A 17,400-nucleotide genomic window follows, 5' to 3' on the forward strand; every position below is an offset into this window, starting at 1 on the left:
ATAATTAGCAGTCCGCAACTGCCGGTCACGTCACGAGCAATGTTGACAATTTCGCATCGGCTGGATGTTATTTTCGGAGCGTATCTCCAAATAAGACTATTGAAACGTTCGTTCTCATTTTGAGTGAAACTGTCCAAACAAAGATCTAGCAAGTCAGTTTTACTTAGATCGGTATAAGTAGTGATGACATCGATAACGAATCGTGGCAACCGGTTCTGTAACGTCGAGGAGTGCCGTGCACGTTCGTTCTGAAACGCTCACATTTCGAGCGTATTTTGGAGAATAATTCTTCAATCTATATACGTTCGAATAACGTAACAAAAAAAGTTTCGATTTTTTTCGACCGTTACCGTACGATTGCCCCTTAAGATAGGCAACCCAACTTTTTCATCCGCTGCAGGTACAGGGGATGTAAGTTAGGTTGCCTACCTTAAGGTCCGTGAAATGTTTTCCGAATCAGCCTTATTTCGCCCACCCTGTGTAAACCGACAAGACTGATAAACCCGATATAAGCAAACAGCAACCCACTGATCGCTCCACAGTACAAACTTGTCCTGCGGGCTACGCTGTAGAGTTGCGCAACGTTTTGGAAGACTGAACGTGTTCGTACAAAGCGGTGGGTGACACCAGGCGAGTTCCGAGACGGTTTTTCGCGGCCGGCGCTGAGCTCAGCAGGGTCTCAGCTGCCGGGTGGTGACTCTTCCCAGGGGCCGCGAGATGAAGCGGCGTCGCCTGCTCAGCATTCTGCGCGCCGCTCCGCGCCGTAATCTCTGCCGCGCCGGCTGCCGGCCACTGGCTGCTGGCTAGCGGCCGCCTCCCGCAGGACAAATAAAGTTGCCGCCTGATTTGACAGCTCTCCCTAGCGCCGGACTGGACGCACCGAGCCCCTGTATCACTGTCCGCCGCTGCCGGCTGCAACTTGCGGGCGCCCTTCCACCCAGTAGCAGCGGGGACGACGAAAATATCTCTCCTTCCGCCGGAAGTACCTTCCTTAACTGACCCTTCGCGATTTTATGCATCCGGAGGAGAAACTTGGTGACTCAAGTGTTACTGTTCATTCCGCTAAGTCGCAAATTGCTGGTTTTATGCACCGCTGGTTTGAATTATACACTGGTGTCCAAAATTAAAGCAACAAAAGGATATTTGGCGAGGTTGCGTTTATTTTGCTACAAAACACTATAAACAGGGGATTATTACTCTCGAAACGGATACATACAAATTTACAGTGGCCATACACATCAATAAATATGTACATATACACTCCTGGAAATTGAAATAAGAACACCGTGAATTCATTGTCCCAGGAAGGGGAAACTTTATTGACACATTCCTGGGGTCAGATACATCACATGATCACACTGACAGAACCACAGGCACATAGACACAGGCAACAGAGCATGCACAATGTCGGCACTAGTACAGTGTATATCCACCTTTCGCAGCAATGCAGGGTGCTATTCTCCCATGGAGACGATCGTAGAGATGCTGGATGTAGTCTTGTGGAACGGCTTGCCATGCCATTTCCACCTGGCGCCTCAGTTGGACCAGCGTTCGTGCTGGACGTGCAGACCGCGGGAGACGACGCTTCATCCAGTCCCAAACATGCTCAATGGGGGACAGATCCGGAGATCTTGCTGGCCAGGGTAGTTGACTTACACCTTCTAGAGCACGTTGGGTGACACGGGATACATGTGGACGTGCATTGTCCTGTTGGAACAGCAAGTTCCCTTGCCGGTCTAGGAATGGTAGAACGATGGGTTCGATGACGGTTTGGATGTACCGTGCACTATTCAGTGTCCCCTCGACGATCACCAGTGGTGTACGGCCAGTGTAGGAGATCGCTCCCCACACCATGATGCCGGGTGTTGGCCCTGTGTGCCTCGGTAGTATGCAGTCCTGATTGTGGCGCTCACCTGCACGGCGCCAAACACGCATACGACCATCATTGGCACCAAGGCAGAAGCGACTCTCATCGCTGAAGACGACACGTCTCCATTCGTCCCTCCATTCACGCCTGTCGCGACACCACTGGAGGCGGGCTGCACGATGTTGGGGCGTGAGCGGAAGACGGCCTAACGGTGTGCGGGACCGTAGCCCAGCTTCATGGAGACGGTTGCGAATGGTCCTCGCCGATACCCCAGGAGCAACAGTGTCCCTAATTTGCTGAGAAGTGGCGGTGCGGTCCCCTACGGCACTGCGTAGGATCCCACGGTCTTGGCGTGCATCCGTGCGTCGCTGCGGTCCGGTCCCAGGTCGACGGGCACGTGCACCTTCCGCCGACCACTGGCGACAACATCGATGTACTGTGGAGACCTCACGCCCCACGTGTTGAGCAATTCGGCGGTACGTCCACCCGGCCTCCCGCATGCCCACTATACGCCCTCGCTCAAAGTCCGTCAACTGCACATACGGTTCATGTCCACGCTGTCGCGGCATGCTACCAGTGTTAAAGACTGCGATGGAGCTCCGTATGCCACGGCAAACTGGCTGACACTGACGGCGGCGGTGCACAAATGCTGCGCAGCTAGCGCCATTCGACGGCCAACACCGCGGTTCCTGGTGTGTCCGCTCTGCCGTGCGTGTGATCGTTGCTTGTACAGCCCTCTCGCAGTGTCCGGAGCAAGTATGGTGGGTCTGACACACCGGTGTCAATGTGTTCTTTTTTCCATTTCCAGGAGTGTATATACACAAATTGTATTTATATTACATGTGCCCAGTACTTTGCAACCTCCAAGGCGCTTGGAGTGGCTTGCAGGAGAGCAATCTTCGTGCAGGATGTAGGACACAAAAGGCACTGGAGCATGTGGCTTGCGGTTTGTTCTTGTCCACAATCACAGGACGTATATTCTATTATGAAGCCCCATCTCTTCAGGTTGTCTCTGGATCCTCCAACTCCTGATCGTAGTCTGATTAAAGATTTCCACACCAGCCAGCTCTCGTTGTGTCCAGGTGGTTGTTCTTCAGCTTCTGGCGTCTGCAGGTGAGGCGTCGACTTCTTCCATAACTCCAGCCTTGCCTTTTCTGGTGAAATGGTGAGCTTCTCGGATGTTCTCAGGAAGCTCTTTCGCGATCTCAGGTGATAGTAAAGTAGAAACAATGTATAGAATACAGAACCCAAACAACTGCAAAATGGACACAAACATGTTTTTCCTTTTTTTTTCAAGTTAACAGATTTGCACACATATTCCGACAGCTTATTACTGTGCTCAGTATGGAGTGTGATCACACATGGTAGGAATACAGGCCTGACAACGACGGGGTATGCTGCGAATGACGTCATCAATCTCATGTTGAGGCAATAACGCCCATTCTTCCTGCAGAGTTGCTCGCAAGTCTTGGAGACTGGTTGGTGGATGCTGACGTGATGCAAGCCGTCTCCCTAGAGTATCCCAGACATGCTCTATCGGACTCAAATCTGGAGAGCAAGCAGGCCACGCCATACCTTCAATATGTTCCTTTTCCAAAAGCATCAACCATCTGTGCTGTATGAGATCCACAATTACTGTCATTCAGTATGAAGTCCGAACCCACAGCACCTCGCTACAACCTCAAATAGCTGACAGCAGTCAAACTCATGTGGTGGAGTACCGAATACTCGAGCAACAGTACTCAACAATGAGCAGCGTAACTGTGGTGTATGAAGTCTTGTGTGTAGATGACGTAGGTATTCTTAGAATTCTCCCATTAAAATTACGATGGTTCAGATGGCTCTGAGCACTATGAGAATTAAGTTCTGAGGTCATCAGTCCCCTAGAACTTAGAACTACTTAAACCTAACTAACCTAAGGACATCACACACATCCACGCCCGAGGCAGGATTCGAACCTGCGACCGTATCGGTCGCGCTGTTCCAGACTGTAGCGTCTAGAACCGCTCGGCCACTCCGGCCGGCTATCTTTTAGTCAAGAGATGCAATTCTCCTTATATTTTTTTCATCCTGAGGTACGACTATTTTTTCAATACCTGCCGTTCCATTTTGTCGATGACGCTGATATTGGTGGTTAAAGATGGTGCCTGAACTGTCTTAGTCATTACTTCTTAACTACATCTGGAGGCAGCGATCTTCGCCGGGCCAGCTGTGGTTCCCAAAACAGTTTGTTACCACACTCTCATGTCGGCACACATACGTCGCCAGATTCTCGACAGCGGCACCACAATTTCACCCCTTTGTGGTGTATTTATTGTAGAGATCGTCCCACATTTCTTGGAAGTTGCGACGCCCAGACAACTGAAGGACGAAGAAAATAAATTCAGGGATTGCTAAATAAAACTGTAGCACAAAAATAAAAACATGAACACAGGCGTTTGAGCTACAGCTACGTCTAAATACGTATTCTACAAACCGCCATATAGAGCACGGAAGAAGGTACCTTCTACCACGGAACAGCATTCCCTTTCACGTTCCACACGCAAATGGAGAGAGAGAAAAACACCTGTGTATATGCTTCCTCTTATCCTGTCTTCTCGGTTCTTTGCAAGACATACGTTGGTGACACTAGGATTGCATTGCAGTCTGTCGCAAATGTTGGTTTTTGAAATTTCTCAATAGAGATTTCTGTCGGACAACGACGTGCAGCAGGCAGTTACAGACTTCTTCAAGCACGAGGACACCGTATTTTACCAAACGGGTATCTTCAACATGGTGCGACGGTTGGTTGATTACCTTAGTGCTCACGGCGATTTTTCCTGATTGGTATACCGATTATGAACTGTACGGCTTCCAAACGGAAACTTTTTGATCACCCATTACATTTAACCCACGTGACTGTGTCAAGCAGCGCACCGTTAATACTGGTGCCTGCTCATAGACATTAACTTACACTCTTGCTCATTTGGAGCAAGCTATTCTCGTGCATATGTACACTATCACTCAAAAGGTTTCTAACGCCCTGAATGTAGGATAAAGAAGGCTAGTTACAAGACTGAAATACAAATTAGCTGCATTATTTCCCCAGAGTTATGCTCAATATAACGTTTAAGAGTAGTGTTCCACGTTTTTAAAAATGAAATCGTTCGAAACATAACATTGCGTTGTTATGCTATTCAGGTTCCAAGCACTGCAGGCCGCTAATTTCGTATTGTGGTGGCACAACAAAATCTTTCCTCACAACATGTCGCCCATTGGACGTCAAGAAATCTGTAAACATTGTTACATGTAAGAAAGGGGCATGTAGTTATGCACGAGATATCAAAGAGTGAATTTCAGTGAGCGCTCAGTGAAAACACAGATAATGCGACGAAGAAACGAACTTTCAACATAAAAACGTTCTGAACTTATGTCTTTACGTGCAGCCGGTCTTAGTATGCGACAAATACCGCATTAAGAACATATTTCCTTGGGATGTGTCCATCATACCTTGCAGAGGCATGCGGATACTGGCCAAAAGTAACTTGGAAAGGTGATGACAAATACGTAGTAGTCACAAGTAAACGTGGTCGCTTCAAAACAGCTCCAGTTTTAGCAGCACAACTTAACCATAATAGAGAAAAGCGGGTGAGTGTAAGTAATGTGAAAAGACGTCTTCAGGTGGCGAACCTTAACCATTACTGACGGCTATTAATGGGCAGAAGGGGCTACACTGGGCAAGACTACATCAAAGTTGCGCAGTAAGTCAATGGAAAAAGGTACTTTTCAATGACGAATCCAACTTTGAGATCTCTGGCACAAAGCGACGCAAGTTTGTTCGCCGGTTGCCAGGTGAGCCAACGTCACACCAATGTGTGTCTCCAACATTAAAGCATGGAAAATGCTGGTCTGGGGGTGTTTTGGAAGTCATAAGACCGGTGATTTTGCACAGTCAAACGGAACAACGAAGAAAGGGGATTACCGTCGCATTCTACAGTGTCATGCAAAGCCATGTGGAAGACGTTTGATAGGCAAGGCACTCGTCCTACAACAAGATAACAACCCTAAACAAACTTCAAAACTGGGCAACGCGTATTTGGCAAATTTAGGAAACTGGAAGAAGAAGAAACTGAAAAATATGCTCCGGCCGCCTCAATGCCCCGGCTGTAATCCTATTGAACTGCCCTGGGGGTCAGTTGGATAGAGCAGTTAAATTAAGGCCTACTACCAACGTTGATCACCTCTGGATCAGAGTACAAGAGGAATGGTGGCGTATCACCGAGGAAACCCTAATGAAGCTGCCACAAAGAATGCTTCGCGTATGCCAAACTAGGCTACTTTGAGAAGAGTAAAATTTGACTCCATGTATTTAGTTTCAGTAAAAGATTATTCCAAGTATGACTTGAGTATCTCTAACATTTCTGGTTCCAATTTGTATTTTTTCCTCAAAATCTCTAATGTTCAAAAACTTTTGAAAAAATAGTGTAGCTGGAACGGAAATTCTACAGTTGCATGCTTCGAGTAGCATGAAATTTGCGTCATATCGCTAAGATGTTGGCATGACTGCTGTATAAGGGTTGAAGTTGATTGGAGAAATTGAGAAGACAGCTTCTAGAAGGTATAAAGAAAGAGGTGGGTTCTTCATAGTAACGAGAGCGTAACAGGAGCAGCCAGAAGAGAGTGCAGCAATCAGTGTGAGGGAGGCTGGGGGCGGACCAGTCGGGAAACGACGTACGCGATGCGGGGGCGGTGGAGGAAGGGGAGAGTGTGAAGAGGTGGAGGGGTGGGGGCGTCTCCCGGGGAAAGCGGCGGCGGTCGCCGCTCCGGAGGACCGGGATCGATATCCGGCGGGGGCTGCGAGCAATCTGAGAGCCCGCCCGGCGCGGTCCAGGCCGTCTTTATGACGGACACAGATTGCCCGCTTTTACTGCCGCCGTAAACTACACAGATTCCGGGCGCACTCTGCGCTCTGCGCTCTGCTTCTCCTTTATGGACACGGCTGTAAAAATGAAACACTCTCCGGACAGTCTGCCCACTCCCTCCCACAACAGCCGCCCCCGCCGCAGGTGGCTCTGCCCGGGGGCGGGAGTGCCGCCTCCCTACTCTCCTCGGGACCTCGGCTGGAGAGCTTTGCCGTCGCGGAAGTTGTCCATCGAGCACTCCACAAAACCACGCATTAATCTCAGCTGACGGACCTAGCGCCAGAGCGTCGTCCCCCACAAGTAATTACTTCTGAAAAAAAACTAGATTTTACTATAAATTATTTTTGTCAAAAGAAAATTTAGCATTTCACGCACACCATGGCCGAACAAATAATACTTTTTCGAGGTTTCAAGTGCATTACCTGGTTAAATCTCCACAGACTTTCAGTGAAGTGCTCCGCTTCCATTGTCAAGTGTTTTTTTTTCTTTTAAAAAAAAGAGAAAGAGTTACCAGTCTTCTGATTGATGCGGCCCGCCACGAATTACTCTCCTGTGCTAACCTCTTCACCTCAGAGTCGCACTTGAAACCTACGTCCTCAGTTGTTTGCTGGAGGCATTCCAGTCTCTGCCCTGACTTCTTCTACAGTTTTTGCACTCTGCAGGTCCCTCTAGTATCGTGAAAGTCATTCCCTGATGTCTTAAGAGGTGTCCTATCATGCTGTCCCTTCTCCTTATCAATGTTTTCCACATGTTCATTACCTCTCCGATTCTGCGCAGAACCTCCTCATTCCTTACCTTATCAGTCCACCTAATTTTCAACATTCGTCTGCAGCACCACATCCCAGATGCCTCGATTCTCTTCTGTTTCGGTTTTCCCACAGCTGAAGTTTCACTAGCATACAATGTTGTGTTCCAAACGTACATCCTCAGAAATTTCTTCCTCAAATTAAGGCTTTTGATACTAGTAGACTTCTCTTGGCCACAAACTCCATTTTCGCCAGTGCTACTCTGCTTTTGACGTCCTGTTTGCTCCTTTCGTCATCGGTTATTTTGCTGCCTATGAAGCAGAATTCCTTTACTTCATCAAATTTGTGACCATCAATTCTGATGCTAAGTTTCTCGTAAGCGTTTGCTTCTCAAGGGGAACGGACCCTGTGCTGGACGGAAATGTTTATATCGCTCTGGCAATGATATTTACACTTTTGTCCTCATTTCTGCATCTTCTCATTACCTTCGTCTTCTTCCACATACTCTCAGTCCATATTCTGTGCTCATTAGACTGTTCTGTCAAGTGATAACTATAATATAATTGCTACTGTCGTCCTTACAAAGTCACACTGTATTTTGTGACGTCACTGGTGCTCCACCGCCGTCAAATCGGACAAAGGAAGTCTTGACTTCTTTAATTGAAGAATATGTGGAAGAAGGTTCTGTAGTCATGTCGGACGGGTTTGCTTCGTACAAGGGGTTATCATCATTTGGTTGTGAATCACAATATTCGATTTAAAGATTATAAGACGGGGGCATGTACTAATACTATCAAGGGGTATTGGCGAGCTGTAAAATCTGTTGTCGGGCGGGGAAAGTGAAGGATTTCGGTGTTGCAAGGCCATTTAGATGAATACCGTTGGAGGAAGAGTATTCCTAAAGGTTATTGTTTATTTCTTGCATTTTATGAAAGTAGTAAGCAAAATGTGCAAGCCTCGTTTTGTTAGTTAGGTGTTGGTGGGTCTGATACTTTTTTCTTTGTTTACGTTGCGTTTTTTTATGTTACTGTATTGTGGGAGTGCTACTATTTTGGTTTTTCTGGAGGGAGGTTTCCCTGTCGTTTCAATATTTTCTGGTTACAATGGTGGTCCGATGGGCATTGCTGCGTCTTTGTTGGAGGGTTTATATGATTGACTCGTGGTTTCATTTTTTTATTATTATTTTAAAATTTTGCGTCTGATTGAGGGCAGGTGGTAAGGAAGAACTGATTTGCGTGGTACCTCATTCATGCCTGGCAGTTTGTATCTCTTATTATTTTTTTCATTAGTTATTCTGGATTTTGCTTCTTCCGTTACAATTTGACCTTCTAACATTATTATTTCTTGTTATATCCTTATTTCGTTCTTGTCAGCCTCGATATTTGACTCCTTTGGAAGTTCATATGTGGTAAGTTTCTTTTTATGTAGCTATTTTTATGTTTTCCTTCACGATGTTTCCGCTACACTTCTCTTATTTTTACTGTCACTCCTGGTGTATCGATTTTACTGAGTGTTACTTGGAGCTCCTGTAGCTGGTGTGACTGTTGTGTAGTATAGCTATCGGTTGCAAGGTTTGGTCATTTTTGCGTTTTATTTCTTTGCGTGTGCAGTAATGTGTGTAAAGATTTTCGTTTTTTGAAAGTCTAGACGTAATCTGTAGTTCTCTAGTAAGATCATTTTTAAGCACGTTTCTGATATGTTATAAGATTTTTGCGCACCAAACAGTAATATTGGAATCGGTAACTAGAAGTGACCTACGTAAGTTGCTTCTAGTTACCGATTCCAACTATTCAAATGGTTCAAATGGCTCTGAGCACTATGGGACTCAACTGCTGTGGTCATAAGTCCCCTAGAACGTAGAACTACTTAAACCTAACTAACCTAAGGACATCACATACATCCATGCCCGAGGCAGGATTCGAACCTGCGACCGTAGCGGTCGTGCGGTTCCAGACTGTAGCGCCTTTAACCGCTATTCGACGGTTCATTATTTAGATAGTTTTTGCAGTAAGTGTGGAAAATATAACATACGCTCGTAATTGCTCGCGTGTTCTTATTTATTTCAGTCATCTTCAACCCGTTTAAATGAAATTCGTGCATAAATAATAGTCGTTTGTTTACGAGTATGATCCGTACCATTCATAGATTGTCCATTGCAGCACCTTTGCCTCACGTATGACGTCATTGGTCAAAGCCGACGGGTGGTATCGGACACTAGAATTTATTCGAGTAGTCAGTGAACTAACGTGCAATTTTGTCTTCATCTCAGAAACGTGGAGGTGTTTGTAAACACGGAGGAGGGGAGTTAGCCTTCATTTGCCTCGCGCAGTTCCCCACAGCTCGCCTGTCCCCAGGCTTCCGCGGAGCGGCCCACGGCCCACGGCGTGCCGTGATTGGTGGCACCGTCCGTCCCGCCCACAAACACTGGCGGTTGCCTAGCAACGACTCGGCATGCGTACTGCGTGCGCTGCGACCTTCATCTCGCGCTCGCTTCTTCTCTTTACCTCTCCCGTCAGGCACGCGTACGTATCTCGGCGGTGTCATTCTCAGCGGAAGAGGTTGCAGACGCCCTCTGTATTGCAAGATACTGCGATATCAGAAACGACTCCGTGCTCTAACACTTGTATTTGCTGCTCTCTGGCCACCTATCTACAACCAAGGTATTTTAATTGTTACAGATTTTTGAAGAGCACATAAAATTGTGTATTCATACCTTCTTAACACGTGGTAAGAAGGTATGAATACACAATTTTATGTGCTCTTCAGAAACCTATAATTACGATTTATAAACTAATATTTATATGTATTTAAGCAGTAAAGACAGCCATAACAATAAAAAAAACCGCTGATGATGCTGCAACTGCAGTGAAACATGTCTGGAACAAAAAACAAAAATTGTGTTTTGCTAAAGGCGGACCACAGTCAAATCATAAGTTATTGTTAAAGGAAACACAGGCAAAAGAGCTTCAACATCAAGACGATTATCTTTATTTCCTTGTCGGTGATCTCGTCGTTAAGCTTAAAACTGGTGACTTCTGTTTCGGCAGGACTCAGCTGTGAAATTCAATTACGGAAGTATTTCAAAAATTTGTAGGTCTTCGATCAAGAGAGACACATTAACACCCAGACCTTTCGGGGCTCACAGCATATCTAAATTCCCTTTATGTTGTCTTAGACACGTCTGCTACATGAAAGGAAAACATAAGAGGGACTAGCACTGATAGTTGTGGAAGGCTACTACTTAGCCCAACTGAAGAGGTTAGGGGTTAGGTTAGTGGTGTTTAACGTCCCATCGACAACGAGGTCATGAGAGACGGAGCGCAAGCCCGGGTTATGGAAGGATGGGGAAGGAAATCGGCCGTGCCCTTTCAAAGGAACCATCCCGGCATTTGCCTGCCCGAGTGAAGAGCTCACCTTAGTGCTCATTAGAATTTCCAAGCTTTCAATTGCTTAACATAACACTGATAAGGTTTACAATTTTAAACATGGTATGACTCGTAAAAATTTTCACATTACCCTTGTCTAAACACAGGATCGTAAGCTGTTCTTAGATCTGTACGCATAGTCGAGGCCTTTTGTTTGTACTAAAACTGTAAGTAAATAAAAGTTGTCAGTGAGAGAATAAGGTCGATGCAGTAACAGTTAGCCTGTTCAGTAGGCAGGTTTTGCAAGATTTCGTCGAAGTAGAGCAGTGGGTTGGTTGCTTGGCGGTTCGCCATTTGGCTTAAATGGTTTCAAGATGACTGTGATTTTTGCTCTTTTCAAATCATGATGTGTGTTATCTGTTTGGAAGAAAGTAAACGCAAGAGACCAATTGATCGTTCGGATTGTGAATTGAGCTCCCATCATAAAATTTAACCCAAGATGATCTCACAACAGGCACAAATGTCGTTGCCAAGAGAAATCGGAAGTGGACTGCTGTCGGAGCTTATCAAAATCAAACTTAATCCTTTGTCTTTGCCTAACACGTACTGTGAGTATTTATTTCGGTTACATTCTAACAACTGCATTCTTGTAATCAGTAGAAATTGGAGACTTCTTACATAGAATGTTTTATGAAATTAGTCTATACTATCACCTCCTAAAATATTAACTGTTCATTCTGATTTACCTCGTACATTCTAACCTTGATAAATAAAGGGCAATTTCCTGAATGACTGATTGACTCATCACCACCCAGCCCAAATCGGGCGTCGCTTAAGAAGAGATTTTTCTAAATTTCAGCCTAAGGGGGTGATATAGGGGATGGAGGAGTTTCTATTTTTTGAAAATGTCGCTATTAAGGCAATTTTGAAGACAGACCTACGAAAATTGGTATTTGGTTTCTCGGTCAGAAATAAAGATATATGTGTTTCAGCACTTTTGAAAATTCAGCTCTATTGGGGTGAAGTAGCGAGTAAAACTTTTTTTGAATATATTTCATTATAAAGAACTAATAAAATATTTTTAAACTACCTCTATGAACATTGGTATTTGACTTCGCGATTACAAATTTTTAAAAAAATATATGTTTCAGTGTTTTTGCAAATTAAACCTCTAAAGTGGTGAACTATGGGACGAGATTTTTTATGAAACTATTTCATTATGAAAGCACTTTTAAAGGTAAATCTACGAAAATCAAAATTTGGCTTCTCAGTTAGAAATAAAAAATACGGGTTTCACTGTTTTTGGAAGTTCAAACCATAAGGGGGGGGGGGGACGTTTTATGAAAATGTTTCAATGCGAAAGCATTTTTAAAGCTAAATCTTTTGGACACGTCCGAAGTGATGTATACATTATTAATTAGATAGCAATTATTACATGAAAGGCTGCGTCCTTGGATATTAATGAAAAATACTGTCTCATCATGGTTACAAAAACTATAAACATGCTTGACACTAGAACAGTGTCTTCTTAAAAAGAACGATTATGCATTGACGCACTTCGTAGCAAGCTGTCATATCAGCATGACGTAATCGCGGAAATTGACGATTGTGAATAAACACTTTTAATAATATTCCAGACGAGAAATCTTGTCATTTGTAAAAGCTACAAATTTCTAATGTTCTAGTATGTTTCTTAACTACCTGTCTCTCTCTTTTAGGTCTTCCACTTTACACTGTCATTAATGTCTTGTGTTGTGTACAGCATTATTCGTGACTATCTCCGGGGTTTCAGAAAATGACCGATCGAAAACAGCAGGACACAGACGAAAAAGATACATACAGGATTACAATTATTGAACTATTTGAAAAAAAAAGCATTAATTAGTTTCAAACTACGGCGTGCACACACTTTATTCAACATGAAAACGTCACCACAGATATTCGGATTTGGGTTACGATACCTTCGATATGCCTGGCATCAATGGCGATGATGTGGCGCAGACGAATAGCGAAATTCTGTATAGCCTGCTGAAGTGGCGGAACATTGATGCTGTTGATGACCTCCTCAATAGCTGCTTTCAACTCGACAATGGTTTTGGGGTTACGGCTGTACATCTTCTAAAAATGTGTGTGAAATCTTATGGGACTTAACTGCTAAGGTCATCAGTCCTTAAGCTTACACGCTACTTAACCTAAATTATCGTAACGACAAACACACACACGCATGCCCGAGGGAGGATTAGAGGTCATCAGTCCCTAAGCTTTCACACTACTTAACCTAAATTATCCTAAGGACAAACACACACACCCATGCCCGAGGGAGGACTCGAATCTCCGCCGGGATCAGCCGCACAGTCCATGACTGCAGCGCCCCAGACCGCTCGGCTAATCCCGCGCGGCAGTACATCTTCTCTTTACTGTAGCCTCACAAAAAGGAGTCATATGTGTTCAGCTCCGGAGAATATGGCGGGCAATCGAGGCCTATGCATGTGGCCTCTGGGTACCCCAGAGCCAGAATGCGCTCCCCAAAGTGCTTCTCCAGGACTTCAAACACTCTTCTGCTTCTATGTGGTCAAGCTCCGCCTTGCTTGAACCACATCTTGTCCAAATTAACTCACTTTCGATAATGGGGATGAAATCATCTTCCAAAACCTGTTCGGTAGTCACCGTGCCATCAAGGACTATCGCACCGATTATTCCGTGACTGGACATTGCACACCACACAGTTGAGGGTGAAGAGGCTTCTCGATCGCGAAATGCGGATTCTCAGTCCCCGAAATGCGCCAGTTTTGCTTATTGACGAACCCATCCAAATGAAAGTGGGCTAAGCCAAACCAGGCGCAAACTAATTCCCATCATGTCTCGAAGCCAACCGCGCAGTTTCAACGACCTACCGCAGACTGTTCAGAAGTTTAGACGATTTTATTTCTTATAGTTCAATAATTGTCACCGTGTATCTGGGGTTTCAGAAGATGATCGATAAGAAACAGCAGGACTTACAAGGGGAGGCCGCCAATTGTGAAATTCAGATTCGATTCATACTGCGCATAATAAAAGCTCATGGCCAAAGGTGCAATGTGGCAAAGCACCAAGATGCACTTCTCAGCCGTTGTCGAGAAAATCGACAGTTAAAAGAAACCGTTGCGGTGAAATACTCTCTACGATTAATAGTTTTCTACAGCGTCGTGGCGCAGCGGTAAGCGCTCTGGTTCGTAATCCCAAGGTCGTCGGATCGAATCTCTCGCCATGCAACTTTTTTTTTATTACTAGTTTTTTGTAATTCAAATATACAGGGTGTTTCAAAAATGACCGGTATATTTGAAACGCCAATAAAAACTAAACGAGCAGCGATAGAAATACACCGTTTGTTACAATATGCTTGGGACAACAGTACATTTTCAGGCGGACAAACTTGCGAAATTACAGTAGTTACAATTTTCAACAACAGATGGCGCTGCAAGTGATGTGAAAGATATAGAAGACAACGCAGTCTGTGGGTGCGCCATTCTGTACGTCGTCTTTCTGCTGTAAGCGTGTGCTGTTCACAACGTGCAAGTGTGCTGTAGACAACATGGTTTATTCCTTAGAACAGAGGATTTTTCTGGTGTTGGAATTCCACCGCCTAGAACACAGTGTTGTTGCAACAAGACGAAGTTTTCAACGGAGGTTTAATGTAACCAAAGGACCGAAAAGCGATACAATAAAGGATCTGTTTGAAAAATTTCAACGGACTGGGAACGTGACGGATGAACGTGCTGGAAAGGTAGGGCGACCGCGTACGGCAACCACAGAGGGCAACGCGCAGCTAGTGCAGCAGGTGATCCAACAGCGGCCTCGGGTTTCCGTTCGCCGTGTTGCAGCTGCGGTCCAAATGACGCCAACGTCCACGTATCGTCTCATGCGCCAGGGTTTACACCTCTATCCATACAAAATTCAAACGCGGCAACCCATCAGCGCCGCTACCATTGCTGCACGAGAGACATTCGCTAACGATATAGTGCACAGGATTGATGACGGCGATATGCATGTGGGCAGCATTTGGTTTACTGACGAAGCTTATTTTTACCTGGACGGCTTCGTCAATAAACAGAACTGGCTGATATGGGGAACCGAAAAGCCCCATGTTGCAGTCCCATCGTCCCTGCATCCTCAAAAGGTACTGGTCTGGGCCGCCATTTCTTCCAAAGGAATCATTGGCCCATTTTTCAGATCCGAAACGATTACTGCATCACGCTATCTGGACATTCTCCGTGAATTTGTGGCGGTACAAACTGCCTTAGACGACACTGCGAACACCTCGTGGTTTATGCAAGATGGTGCCCGGCCACATCGCACGGCCGACGTCTTTAATTTCCTGAATGAATATTTCGATGATCGCGTGATTGCTTTGGGCTATCCGAAACATACAGGAGGCGGCGTGGATTGGCCTCCCTATTCGCCAGATATGAACCCCTGTGACTTCTTTCTGTGGGGACACTTGAAAGACCAGGTGTACCGCCAGAATCCAGAAACAATTGAACAGCTGAAGCAGTACATCTCACCTGCATGTGAAGCCATTCCGCCAGACACGTTGTCAAAGGTTTCGGGTAATTTCATTCAGAGACTACGCCATATTATTGCTACGCATGGTGGATATGTGGAAAATATCTTACTATAGAGTTTCCCAGACCGCAGCTCCATCTGTTGTTGAAAATTGTAACTACTGTAATTTCGAAAGTTTGTCTGCCTGAAAATGTACTGTTGTCCCAAGCATATTGCAACAAACGGTGTATTTCTATCGCTGCTCGTTTAGTTTTTATTGCCGTTTCAAATATACCGGTCATTTTTGAAACACCCTGTATATATATATATATATATATATATATATATATATATATATATATATATATATATATATATATATATGGCGCGAGATTCGATCCGGCGACCTTTGCTTATGTATGTTGGTGAAGGCGGATCGCTCTCCAATTGTACCGCCTCCATTTTTCCCTTTTTTTTTTAACAGGGTGTACCAAAGCTCTCCCGTCCGCACTGATTTTCGACGATGTTATAAGTTGCGCTAGGGACCGCATCTACATTCTTTCGAAGTTAGCACGCAACTACGCTGTTATGCGGCGGCTCGTTTCGGCCCATTCAACATCTGTCCTTCAAGTATAACGAGCGAGTAACGGAGTTTATATTTCATACCTGCCACAGCAAATTTGTCTTCGTGGTGTCTCTATTCTAATTCGAACGTTTGACTTGCGCTATACATATTCGTTTCGGAATATCGTTTCTACGTCTTCCGTTAACTATACGTGGATAACATTATGAAGATAATTAATAACATCTGTGAAATACAACTTTGTTTGCGGAAAACATAATGATGTTCGAAGTCGCCAGTTTTTCCACGACAAACGGCTTTCAACAATTTATTATATGCATAATTGTTGCAACTGATTGCCGGGAATTATATATATATATATATATATATATATATATATATATATATATATATATATATATATATATATATATATTTGAATTACAAAAAACAAATACTAAAAAAAAAAAAAAAAAAGTTTGCATGGCGCGAGATTCGATCCGGCGACCTTCGGATTACGAACCCGAACGCTTACCGCTGCGCCACGACGCTGTAGAAAATTTTTAATCGTAGAGAGTATTTCACCAGAACGGTTTCTTTTAACTGTCGATTTTCTCGACAACGGCTGAGAAGTGCATCTTGGTTCTTTGCCACATTACACCTCTCGCCATGAGCTTTTATTATGCGCAGTATGAATCGAATCTGAATTTCACAATTGGCGGCCTCCCCTTGTTAGACGTAAATGACACATGAAACTGGACGGAGCAACTCTCCCATATGGGAGCCATTTATGATACAACTGTCAGTACGTGAATGCAGTTCGTTGAAGTCGCTGACATCACTCGCCTGGGAAGGTGCGCTTCATTGGGTTGCCTATCTGTCGTGTCCTGAAACCCTGTGGGTACTTACAAATAACCCTGTACATTTCGTGCTTCGCGTGCTGCACTGTTTGTTTTTGCCCAGACGTCCACCTGTCGCAGATGTCGCAGCACGCTGTTGACTCACTCCAGTTGTCACCACCCCGTTTTGTTCTGTTTATTTTGCAGGGGAGAAGCCGCACAAATGCCAGGTGTGCGGCAAGGCGTTCAGTCAGTCCTCGAACCTCATCACCCACAGCCGCAAGCACACCGGTTTCAAGCCGTTCGCCTGCGACCTGTGCGGGCGCGCCTTCCAGCGAAAGGTGGACCTCCGCCGCCACAAGGAGACGCAGCACACGGAGCTGAGGCCGGTGGCGTAGTGGCCGCTCTGCGGCGGTGCCGCCCCCGCCGCCGCCGCCGCCCCCGCCACCGCCGCCTCCGCCGCCTCCGCTGCCCCCGCCTTCTCGCCCCCGCCGGGACACCACCCGGTGCCGCCGCGCCAGTAGAAGACTCCAGAGTCCAGCTCGCCGCCTTCCTACTCGCAGCGGAGGGGCGTGTCTGATCTGCGAGGTGTACACCTC

General features: G+C 45.4%; 1 protein-coding gene across 1 annotated transcript in view; it reads left to right on the plus strand.

Moving 5' to 3' along the window:
- LOC124616582 (zinc finger protein Gfi-1b-like) overlaps nt 1-17,199 on the plus strand; it is a 34,334-nt gene extending 17,135 nt beyond the window's left edge. The window contains exon 2 of the mRNA XM_047144903.1: nt 17,009-17,199. Coding sequence (XP_047000859.1) covers nt 17,009-17,199 — 191 coding nt within the window. The remainder of the gene's footprint in view (nt 1-17,008) is intronic.
- The last annotated feature ends 201 nt before the right edge of the window (nt 17,200-17,400 follow it).

Source organism: Schistocerca americana, chromosome 5 (genome assembly GCF_021461395.2).
Source record: "Schistocerca americana isolate TAMUIC-IGC-003095 chromosome 5, iqSchAmer2.1, whole genome shotgun sequence".
Lineage (NCBI taxonomy): Eukaryota > Metazoa > Arthropoda > Insecta > Orthoptera > Acrididae > Schistocerca > Schistocerca americana.